General features: G+C 41.6%; 1 protein-coding gene across 1 annotated transcript; it reads right to left on the reverse strand.

The window, feature by feature from the left end:
• Window positions 1-566: 566 nt before the first annotated feature.
• GTF3C6 (general transcription factor IIIC subunit 6) lies at window positions 567-11,747 on the reverse strand. Its single transcript, XM_047102406.1, has 6 exons — window positions 11,629-11,747; window positions 11,232-11,312; window positions 10,034-10,097; window positions 9,892-9,936; window positions 7,552-7,665; window positions 567-2,156 (listed from the first exon to the last, which is right to left on the reverse strand). Exons 1-6 carry the CDS (start codon window positions 11,740-11,742, stop codon window positions 1,858-1,860), a joined length of 717 nt encoding a protein of 238 aa, XP_046958362.1. The 5' UTR covers window positions 11,743-11,747; the 3' UTR covers window positions 567-1,857.
• Window positions 11,748-12,078: the final 331 nt, after the last annotated feature.

The following is a 12,078-nucleotide window of genomic DNA, read 5'->3' on the forward strand; positions in this document are numbered from 1 at the left end:
AGAATTTTCCATTCTACTTCCTTACCCTTTTCTCCAGTTTTCTAAACGCATAATGTATTAAATAGGATTACATGTGGCTATTACAGCATGACTTAAACAAGAGGAAAGGTATTTCTCCCTCACACAAAAGGCCGGAGGTAGGTAGTTGCAGTGCCTTCCCTGCCTGAACAGCAGCAGTCACAGGTTAGGAATGACGTTCACACTCAGGACGCAACAGGTCTTCTGGGACTGAACCCGGCACCAGGCTCACTTCACTTCATTGGAAACAGCACAACAGCATGAGGTTTGTTTCAACAGGAGGCTTTACTCTGGCACCCAAATGTCAGATCAGGTGTAAGGGAACAAGATCATCTGGGTGGGTGCAGAAGCCATGCTGGCTTAGAAACTTCAGGCTCCCCAAGAACCAGTATCTCTTGAAACAGCCATGAATGTAGCTTCCAGGGATCTTTGTAATAGGAACCACAGTGCTTGAAGCACCTGGCTGGCTCAGTCAGTAAAGGACATGACTCTTGATCTCAGGGTTGTGAATTCAAGCCCCACATTGGGCATGGAGCCTATTTTTAAAAAAAAGAAAGAAAGAAAGAAAGAAAGAAAAGAAAAGAAAAAAAGAAAAAAAAAAGAAAAAGAAACAGTGCTTCAGGAGGCCCAGTCCATATTTTCCGATGGGTATTTACAGTTGTCATATAGTCTTCCTGGTCTAGATACCATTTACCAATAAGGGGTCATTTTTAATCATAAGCAATATTGCCTGACATCACAGTTGACATTCTATTATTTCATCTTGTAGATTTCCAGGGAAAACAGTGCCAAAAGTTAAACTTGAAGTCATTCTACCATGGAGAAAAAGAAAGGGTTCTATTATTAACCTTCTTTATTCTTGGCAGTCCAGGGCAGCATATCAAGATCCAATCTTCTATCTTGTTGCTTTGCCACTCGTGGCTTCTATTTCCAAGGTTCCTTTCTAGTCCCAAAAGCCTGCTGAAGCTCTAGCCACCACATCCATGTTCCAGCAGGAAGAAAGAGAAGATGAACTGGCCCACTTCCCTTTATGTCTTAAAATTTAAGGAAACTTTCCAGAAGCATCTATCACTCAACACTTATAATTCCATGTCACTGGCCAGAACTTAGTCATATGGCCACATATATGCATACACATGGGCAAATTGATAACTGAATAATTCTGGGATTGTTACAAAATGAAAAAAGAAAAAACAGATACTGGGTCAGGTAATTAGCAAGATGAGTCAGAAATAGTATGATGGAAGAAGCAGGAGAGACTCAAAGAGTGAGAGGGACTTGACCATTACTGGCTTTAAAGAGAAGAGGACCAGAGCCAAGCAATGTATGCACCCTCTAGAAGGTGGAAATGGCTCTCAGATGATAGTAAGAAAATGGGACATTGATCCTTCAATTGTAAAGAATTGAAATCTGCCAATAACTGAATGAACAAGGAAATAAGAGTCCCCAACCCCAACCTCCAGTAGAGAATGAGGTCCTGCCAACACTCTGATTTTAGCCTAGCCCATGTCAGCTAGCTGACCTACACTTGTGTCATTTTAAGCCACTACATTTGGAGTCATTTGTGACAGCTGCAATAAAAAATGATACACTTACCTTAATAAAACTTCCAATTTAAAAGACTTACCAGAGAAGGGTCCCTATAGTCATTTACATCATATTTTTAAAAATTCAATTTATATCTGGTCCTTAATGACTCTGGTATATTAAACTGTACTACAATTGGAAATGTGTGTAGAGTCAACAAAACTAGTAAAATAGTGAACTGAAAAGCTACACAGTCAATTATTTTATATAAAAGCTCCAAAAAGTTTGTTACTAGTTACTATAAGAAACATTTCATCTAGGAGTGATTTCTAAAGCAGTATCTTGAGTTTCCATAAATACAGAACCTTCTGACTCAGAAGGGATATCAGTAAGAGAACCAGAATTCTCTATCTCCAAGTTCAGTGGTTTCCCCTGTTCATAACTCAGGTTTGAACTATCTTTCATTTGAATCTCTTGCTCTTCCAGCTCCAAAGGTTTCTCTGAGGCTGGAGCTACCACATCGTCATCTTCACTTTCATGCAGAAAGCTACAAATCATGTTGGGTCTATAGGAGAAATCATTGTCCTTGATCTGCAGCCATTCCACACCACCTGGTAAGGGAGGGTGAGGGATGGGAGGACAAACCAAGAAAGAAACATGAAAAAGGAATTTCAGGCACTGAAGCATATTTCTCTTTAATTTAAATTTTCATCCCATGGATACACGTCAAAATAAAATCCCAAGGTAAACCAATGAACATGGTGCCCATAACTACTGATAAATAATCATGGAATTTCCATCTTATCTGGAGATCTTAGAATGCCTATAGTGTATGCAACATCAAAATCACTAAAAACGGAATATAGTCAATAATATTTTAGTAACTTTATATGGTGACCAGTGGGAACTACACTATATGGTGAGCACTTTGTAATGTATATAATTATCAAGTCACTATGTTGTATGCCTAAAACTAATATAATATCATATATCAACTATACTGCAATTAGAAATTTTTTTTAATTCAGACTAAAAATAAATCTCTTAAAAAAATATCACTAAAAGTAATTAACTTTAGTTACCATTCCAACCTCCTTTTCCAGAGTCCAATTCCCAAATCATCCTGAGAGATCACTGAGCTCTCACTGCCATCTCACACCTTATAGAAAATTCTGTCACTTCCATACGATTTTCTCCTCAGTTTTCATAATGGATGATACCACCCTATCGTCTTTCAAGTCAACAGTAACATGTCATTTTGAGTTGGAACATCCAATGATGAAATAAGACACCTCTCCAAAAAAAACAAACAATAAAAAACAAAAACTTGAAAAAAATTGTTTTCCTTCTCGTACTTACAAAGCCCTAACCCATCAATGAACCCCCCATAATCGAGAACTGCTTCTGGCACAAAAACAGACACATAGACCAATGGAATAGAATAGAAACCCCAGAACTAGACCCACAAACGTATGGCCAACTAATCTTTGACAAAGCAGGAAAGAACATCCAATGGAAAAAAGACAGTCTCTTTAACAAATGGTGCAAAAAGAACTGGACAGCAACATGCAGAAGGTTGAAACTAGACCACTTTCTCACACCATTCACAAAAATAAACTCAAAGGACCTGAATGTGAGACAGGAAACCATCAAAACCCTAGAGGAGAAAGCAGGAAAAGACCTCTTTGACCTCAGCCGTAGCAATCTCTTATTCGACACATCCCCAAAGGCAAGGGAATTAAAAGCAAAAATGAACTACTGGGACCTTATGAAGATAAAAAGCTTCTGCACAGCAAAGGAAACAACCAACAAAACTAAAAGGCAACCAACAGAATGGGAAAAGATATTTGCAAATGACATATCGGACAAAGGGCTAGTATCCAAAATCTATAAAGAGCTCACCAAACTCCACCCCAAAAAACAAATAACCCAGTGAAGAAATGGGCAGAAGACATGAATAGACACTTCTCTAAAGAAGACATCCGGATGGCCAACAGGCACATGAAAAGATGCTCAACGTCGCTCCTTATCAGGGAAATACAAATCAAAACCACACTCAGATATCACCTTACACCAGTCAGAGTCGCCAAAATGAACAAATCAGGAGACTATAGATGCTGGAGAGGATGTGGAGAAACGGGAACCCTCTTGCACTGTTGGTGGGAATGCAAATTGGTGCAGCCACTCTGGAAAACAGTGTGGAGGTTCCTCAGAAAATTAAAAATAGACCTACCCTATGACCCAGCAATAGCACTGCTAGGAATTTACCCAAGGGATACAGGAGTACTGATGCATAGGGGCACTTGTACCCCAATGTTTATAGCAGCACTCTCAACAATAGCCAAATTATGGAAAGAGCCTAAATGTCCATCAACTGATGAATGGATAAAGAAATTGTGGTTTATATACACAATGGAGTACTACAGGGCAATGAGAAAGAACGAAATATGGCCCTTTGTAGCAACGTGGATGGAACTGGAGAGTGTGATGCTAAGTGAAATAAGCCATACAGAGAAGGACAGATACCATATGTTTTCACTCTTATGTGGATCCTGAGAAACTTAACAGAAACCCATGGGGGAGGGGAAAGAAAAAAGAGGTTAGAATGGGAGAGAGCCAAAGCATGAGAGACTCTTAAAATCTGAGAACAAACTGAGGGTTGATGGGGGGGTGGGTGATGGGTACTGAGGAGGGCACCTTTTGGGATGAGCACTGGGTGTTGTATGGAAACCATTTTGATAATAAATTTCATATATTGAAAAAAAAAAGAACTGCTTCAATGATGCTAATCATTTCTTCTTTTATCCTTCTGACCCTTTCAGTCAAATATTTTCAGTGGTTCCTCATTAATTTCTATAGCAAGCCTTAGTTATACCTTCAAAATGCTATTAGATATCTCTAAGATACCACAACCTATCTTGCCACCCTGTTCACACTTCCATCTGCTCCTATTCACCACCAGAAGCTAACTCTTCTGTGACTGTTTGTTGAACCATCCTTATGGCTGATGCCATGTCTTCTCATATGTTACTACTATAAAATCTCCTTCTATCAAAAGTTGATTAGTCCTTTTCCCTCCAGCCAGCTTCAACCATTCTCTCATTATTTTTTTTCCTGCAATACCATCATTCGCATAGTCACCAGGTTCAAAATCTTGAAGCCATCCATCCTATTGCCTATTCTGTTATTTAGCTTAAATACTTGGCACATAACAGAAACTTAAAATAAGTTGAATGAACCGGGTATTGAGTCCCATTCACACATGTCTGTTTCAGTGTGATTGACTTTAGAGTGCAAACTCCCAGAAGGCAGGGCCCACATCTCCTTTTCTTTTGTTCTGCTTGCAGCATATTGGCATGTTTGGTAGCCTCCAAGATGGTCCCCAAAGATCTTCACCTTCCTGGTATTCATGCCCCTGTATCGTCCCTTCCCATAATAAATAAGATTTGGCAGAAATGACAGAATGTGACTTCTAAGGCTAGTTCATAAAAGATATTGTGGCTTCTATGTTGTTCTCACAGATCACTTGATCTGGAAGAAGCCATCTGCCATGTCAGGAGTGCACTTGAACAGTACTGTGGGTAGGCAAGGTCCTGAGGCATCCTGCTAACAGTCAGCATAAACCAGCCAGGCATGTGAGTGAGCCAACTTATATTCAGATGTTCCACATTACTCAAGCCTTCAGACCCCTTCTTCAGTCCAGCCAACATATTGACAGTAACCTCAAGAGAGACACTGAGCCAGAACTCCCTGGCTAAGCTGAACCACCTGGCCAAATGCCTGATTCACAGAAACTGTGTAAAATATTTTTGTTGTTGTTTTAAAACCATTAAGTTTAGAGGGAATTTTTTATGCAGCAATGCATAACCAATATAGCCTTGAGCTAACTAACGTATTTGATTAAACAAAACATGCAAATCTTCCCACGGTCGACCTGGTGGTTTATTAAAGACTCTAGGAAAGGAAATTCTACAACTTCCTGCTTTAAAAAAATATATCAAAATAATAGCTAAGCTATCTGATATGTATCTGCCTTTCAAGTCCATTCTAGAACTTCAAGTACCTCTTTCTTCCTGTTATTTTATTTTATTTTATATTTTGTTTTATTTTAGAGAGAAAGAGACAGAGTATGAGTAGGGAAGGGGCAGAGAGAGAGGGAGACACAGAATGCAAAGCAGGCTCTAGGCTCCAAGCCGTCAGCACAGAACCTGACGCGGGATCGAACCCATGAACCATGAGATAATGACCCGAGCCGAAGATGGACACTTAACCAACTGAGCCACCCAGACACCCCTCTTCCTGTTACTTTCACGAAATGCTAAAAATGGGGATAGTTTTGGGATACACATGTTAAGAACAAAGATTTTTTATGTACTTATATGTAACTGGTATAATTAATTTCTACATGATTAATGTGCCTTCATATGTTTATTCCTCAAATATAATAAATCAAGCCACAAATATTCATCACTAGGGTCATGTTTATCAGAGTTTGAAATATGTCTTTGAGCAATGAGCTTTTTTTTCATTAGTAAATTTTTTAAAATGGAAGAATAGATGACACACAATGTGACATTAGTTTCAGGTGTACAATACAGTGATTTGAAAAGTCTATATATTATGCCATGCTCACAACTGCAGCTACCATCTGTCACCATACACCATACACCATATGACACTATTACTGTACCATTGACTATATTCCCCATGCTGTGTCTTTTATTCGAGTGACTTACTCATTCCATAACTGGGAGCCTGTATCTCCCACTCCCCTTCACCCATTCTGCCCATCCCACCACTCCCACCCCTCTGGCAACCACCAGTTTGTTCTCTGTATTTATGGGCCTGTTTCTGCTTTTTGTTTATTAGTTTGTTTTATTTTTTTATATTTAGACAAATGTGTGATTTCTCTTACTTCACTTATGAGCAATGAGCTTTTAAACTTCCAAGTAATTATTTGCTCATCTCCACAAATATGTGCCTGCTATGGGGCGCCTGGGTGGCGCAGTCGGTTAAGCGTCCGACTTCAGCCAGGTCACGATCTCGCGGTCCGTGAGTTCGAGCCCCGCGTCGGGCTCTGGGCTGATGGCTCGGAGCCTGGAGCCTGTTTCCGATTCTGTGTCTCCCTCTCTCTCTGCCCCTCGCCCGTTCATGCTCTGTCTCTCTCTGTCCCAAAAATAAATAAACGTTGAAAAAAAAAAACAAACAAATATGTGCCTGCTATGGATGGGTTCAAGAAGCACTAGTTCAAAGTCTCTACTCTGGGATGACCAGCAATTGGAGAAGCCTCAGCAGATGCAAATTAAGAATGAGATTTAGGGGCACCTGGTGGGCACCTGACTTCAGCTCAGGGCATGATCTCACCATTCATGAGTTCAAGTCCCACATCGGGTGAGCTTGAGCCCTGATTCAGGAGAACACAAGGTCTGCATCGGGTAAAACATGAGCCCTGGATAAGCCTTGTTTCTCTCTCTCTCTGCCCCTCGCTCATTTGTGCTCCCCTCCAACTCAAAAAAAAAAAAAAAAGAGTCTTCGGTCTAAAACCTGTGAGTCCTTCCCTCACATATAGAGCCAGCTTCTTCCAAATGTGAGCTTCTTGGGAAAGGTTGCCACCGCTGCCACAAGTTTCCAGGAGATCCTCTGGGGTTACACCTTGACGACACAGATCCTGTCGTCTCCATTTACAAAGAAGTTTTAATTAAGGGGATGGGGTGGGTAGCAGCTGCTGAATTCCCTGGGGGCTGAAAATCTATCAAGTTTCTTGACAGACTCCTCACAATTGTTTCCACGCAAAGCAGATAAAAGATTTCTTACACGTCTCCAGGGCCCTCTGCCACACCAGAGTTCAAATAAATTTTAAATCTATGTTTGATACTTTTCATGGAACACCCTCAATTTTCATACTACATAGCTATTACTACAAAGTACAGGAATGTCCTGGCAGCAATGTGTCATTATCAAAGCCGATACTAAATCACCTACTTTCAGAGAACTAAGTGAACTAACCTATGTTTTCTTCTCCTTCCTTCTTTTCTGTCAGAAGAGTTCTTGTCATGCTGAGCTTCTTCATTGTATGGCACTTATATTTTAACACCGTTCTATTACTGCCTTCTGCATCACCTAGAACATAAAATGAACTCAATTATTTTATTGTTGATGCCATCAAATAGTCATGTTAAGCCCCAACAATTCCGGTTCAGAGTCACCTGGGTGGCTCAGGTGGTTGAGCGTCCAACTTCAGCTCAGGTCATGATCCTGTGGTTCGCAGGTTCGAGCCCTACATCCGGCTCTGCACTGGTGGTGCTGAGCCTGCTTGGGATTCTCTCTCTCCCTCTCTGCCCCTTCCCCACTTGTGCTCTCTTTCCCTCTCAAAATAATTAGTAAACTTAAAAAAATTTTTTTTAAATAATAATTCCAGTTAAAGAGGGGCGCCTGGGTGCCGCAGTCGGTTAAGCGTCCGACTTCAGCCAGGTCACGATCTCGCGGTCCGTGAGTTCGAGCCCGCGTCAGGCTCTGGGCTGATTGCTCAGAGCCTGGAGCCTGTTTCCGATTCTGTGTCTCCCTCTCTCTCTGCCCCTCCCCAATCCATGCTCTGTCTCTCTCTGTCCCAAAAATAAAAATAAAAACGTTGAAAAAAAAAAAAAAAAAAAGGGGCGCCTGGGTGGCGCAGTCAGTTAAGCGTCCGACTTCAGCCAGGTCACGATCTCGCGGTCCGTGAGTTCGAGCCCAGCGTCAGGCTCTGGGCTGATGGCTCGGAGCCTGGAGCCTGTTTCCAATTCTGTGTCTCCCTCTCTTTCTGCCCCTCCCCCGTTCATGCTCTGTCTCTCTCTGTCCCAAAAATAAATAAAAAACGTTGAAAAAAAATTAAAAAAAAAAAAAAAAAAAGAATTAGACTAAACTACTTCCTGTAGAAATAGTGTAGTAAGTTCAAAATTTAACTCATCCCTCCTGCTCCCAGCACAGAGAAGTAACAGATAAAATACATAACAACTGAAGGCAAAACTGGACTCAAAAACAGCAAACATCTCCAGAGGACTAAAACACAAAACTGCGAGTGAAATTAAAGCTATAGGCCTGTTAGGCTCCAGCCCTGAAGTACAGAAGTGGGGCCAGGAAGCTGGCCTTACAGGGTAATGAGGTCTCAAATTCTACCACTCAAAATGAAGCACCGAAGTCAGACCCACTACCTGCAGCCAGAGACTGGAGTGAGGACATTCCCAATCACGAAAGAAGGCTCAGAAAAAAACTTGCTGCCTGGGGGTACAACTTTATAGGAAACCGTGGGCACGGGCAAGAGGGAGGATGAGGCTCTGAGCTACAGGTGTGAAGCACAATGAAAATTTGCACATGCTGTTACATGAGTGTAACCGATACTACCCTTTAGAAAGGATCACAGTCATATCTGTTTGGTTGAACCACATGAAACGGTCCATATTCAGTCCAAGCTGGTCACTTCATATGGTTAAACCTAACACACACTCAGCAACCTAGTAACTCCATTTCTAAGCGTATACGTTAGAGACATTTTTACATACATGCACAAGGAGACACACAAATACTCATGGCCGCATTTCTGCAATGAGTTAATACATATAATTAAGATCAGAGGCTCTGGACCAGACAACCTGGGTTCAAATTCTGGCTGTCGCAGAAGCACTGGCTCTGTGCTTCAGTGTTTTCAAATATAAAATGAAGACAGCAATGGTATCTACCTCACAGATGTGATGAGGATTAAATGAGTTAATACATGTGGCATTTAGAACAGTGTCTAACAAATAGAAGGCATTCAATAAATGTTCAGTTATCAATATTTAACAGTAAAAATAAAAGTGATCAACCTGTCCAGTAACTGGAGAATAAACTGCGGTACGGTCACAAATAGAATACTAAGCAACAGGGAAAATAGAATTATACATACCGATATGTATAAATCTCAAAACCTATCTATAACTGAAAAGGGTTATAGAATGATACATGTAATTTATATCAAGTTTGAAAATATACTAAAAGAAAAGCTATTTATTGTTTGTGGATGGATGGATGTGTGTATACATATACATATATATATACATATACATACATGTATATATATATAACAAAATCAAATACAGGAAAGAAATACATCAAATTCAGAATAGTGATTATCAAGACAGAGGAAGGGACATATGTTTAGAGAGAGGTACACAAGAGGCTTCAAATGTATCTGGAATGTTTTTTAGCTATCTGGCAAAATGGTAGGATTTGATACAGCTAGACAATGGATACATGAGATGTTTAACATTCACTGTACATAAGTTTGTAATATTTCACAGTAAAAAGATCTGAGTCAGCACTGCAAGCACTTACCATGTTCAACATTTTCTTCAAAAATAACACAGGTCCCAAGAGTGTCTGCAGAAAAGTTGAAAGCAACTTGTTGAGAAATAACAATGATTTTCTGTGGGAAGCATATAAAAAAAGAAGTTTCATCTATCTGACATCCTCCTACCTTCATACTCTCCAGCAAAGACATAACTGTCCACTTGCAGAATGGGCCTCTCAGTGTCAATTCCCTACAACAGAACACAGGATCATAAAAAAATCATCATTAGAAAAAGCCTTGCAGGGTTGGGTGAAATGAGTGAAGGCAGTCAAAAGATATAGACTTTCAGTTATAAAATAAATAAGTCCTGGGAATGTAACATACAGCATGGTGATTCTACTTAATAATACCATATTGTATACTCGAATGTTGCTGAGAGCAAATCTTAAAAGTTCTCGTTATGATGGGATGCCTGGCCAGCTCAGTCTGTAGAGCATGCAACTCTTCATCTCAGGGTCCTGAGTTCAAGCCCCACAATGGGCACAGAACTTACTTCGACAAACAAACAAAAACTCTGTAAGAAAAAATATTGTAACTGTGTGTAGTGACGGATGTTAACTAGACTTCTTGTGGTGATCATTTCCCAGCACATACAACTATTAAATCATTATGTTGTACTCTGAAATATAATGTTATATGTCAATTTTATCTCAATTAAAGCCATAAAAGAGCACTCAATACATAACCTTGCTACCAAGGAGAGTGATCTCCACAACTGGGGAACCTCTGGAGCTTGAACTAGCAAGTACAAGATAAGCTAAAAATGCTCTGAATACAGCAGCTAAGGGCCTGAAGAACACTTAATTCATATCCAAGGAGTAACGTGTATTTCAATCAACATCCTCCTCAAGTTAAGGTAAGAGCAGTGTTGTCCACAATAGCTGAAAGATTTTAAAGTAAAGTGATAAAACAGATGGTAACTTATGACACCATAGCTCAAGTCAACAGCAGAGCTTGAGGTCTTACAAGTTTAGTACGAATCTTTTCTCCCTTCTCCCAGGTGGCGTCTGCGTGCACATCTGAGCTCTCTTCGCAGCGTTTTTTCTCCCGCACGCACTATCTAAAACAATGTGGGTTTTTTCAAAATGTATTGTTCCATATCAAAATGCTACCCCCTCTAAATCTTAAACTCTCGCCAGCCACACATTCAGACCCTCAGGCCGAGTGTGGCATTTTCTCCCACAATCCCTTTGTACTTCTACCTAATTGTCCTTAGAATTCAATGCTTTGTAACGAGGAATAGATCTTCGGGGATACGTATTTCTTTCATTCTTGTTTAAATGTAAGAAAACCTACAAATATCCTCTAACTCTAGAAGACTCACCAAAATCTTGCACTTATTGTCACATTTTGATAGAAAGTCTGAGTCAATAATTCCGGACAATTCCACCAGAACCAACTGCTCCTGGTGGAAGAAAGAGGAGTTAACATGCTAGCACCGCAGTGTGCAGAAAGAGGCAGTTAACAAGAGAAGCCAAAACTCCCCAATGCAACGACCCCAACCTTTATGAACACTAAGTCCTGCTTTCAACGAGAGGAAGCAAGCGACGTTACCGAAAGCGACTGCCTCTACTTCCCCATTCTAACGACCGTGTGGCAGCCAGGGCAGGGGCCCGCCCTCCTGGCCTTACGCGCTGGGGACTCTGCCTCCCGCCGGCCGCATCCCGACTCCCTGCCCCACACGCCGCCTCCGCCGCACAGGCCGCCGCAATACCACTCACTGCCTCCTCTTCTTCCTCTTCTTCTTCCTCTCGGCTCCGCTCCTCCGTCGCCGCCATGATACGGCACCTTTTCGGAACCTCCGAGTCACAGGCCACGCCCTCCATGGCCGCCATCTTGAGTACGGGCGGCAGCTCCCGGTCCGGCTGCCGCTCTGACCCCGCGGACTGCTCCTGCCAGGACGCGAGATGGCCGCCTCCGTGCCCACGTGGAAGTCCGGTCCGAGCCTTCTCCTTGTTCCTTTCTGAGAGCAGGCGCTGGGCTCTAGTGGCTGCTGGCCGGGGATGGCCTACGACCGAAGACGCCTTCGGACTCTGGGCCCCGGGTTAGGGGAGAGAACTGGGGAGGAAGAGTTGATAAAGCAGGTGCTTGCAAAGAAACCACTTTGTGGGAGGGAAACGGAGAGGCCTCCGGGCCTACATTTCTTGGAAAGAAATTCTTTATAGCGTGTG

The sequence above is a fragment of the Lynx rufus genome, unplaced genomic scaffold (assembly GCF_022079265.1).
Source record: "Lynx rufus isolate CCGP_SWC_20201006 ecotype Redwood Valley unplaced genomic scaffold, mLynRuf1.p SCAF_6, whole genome shotgun sequence".
Taxonomy (NCBI): domain Eukaryota; kingdom Metazoa; phylum Chordata; class Mammalia; order Carnivora; family Felidae; genus Lynx; species Lynx rufus.

Coding starts and splice junctions, on each gene's coding strand:
- GTF3C6 (XM_047102406.1), bottom strand. CDS start 11,742: ATGGCGGCCATGGAGGGCGTGGCCTGTGACTCGGAGGTTCCGAAAAGG. Junction 9,937..10,033: donor CTTTGCTGGAGAGTATGAAG/GTAGGAGGATGT, acceptor ACTTTTCTGCAG/ACACTCTTGGGACCTGTGTT. Junction 7,666..9,891: donor TGAAGAAAATGTTGAACATG/GTAAGTGCTTGC, acceptor TTTATGTTCTAG/GTGATGCAGAAGGCAGTAAT.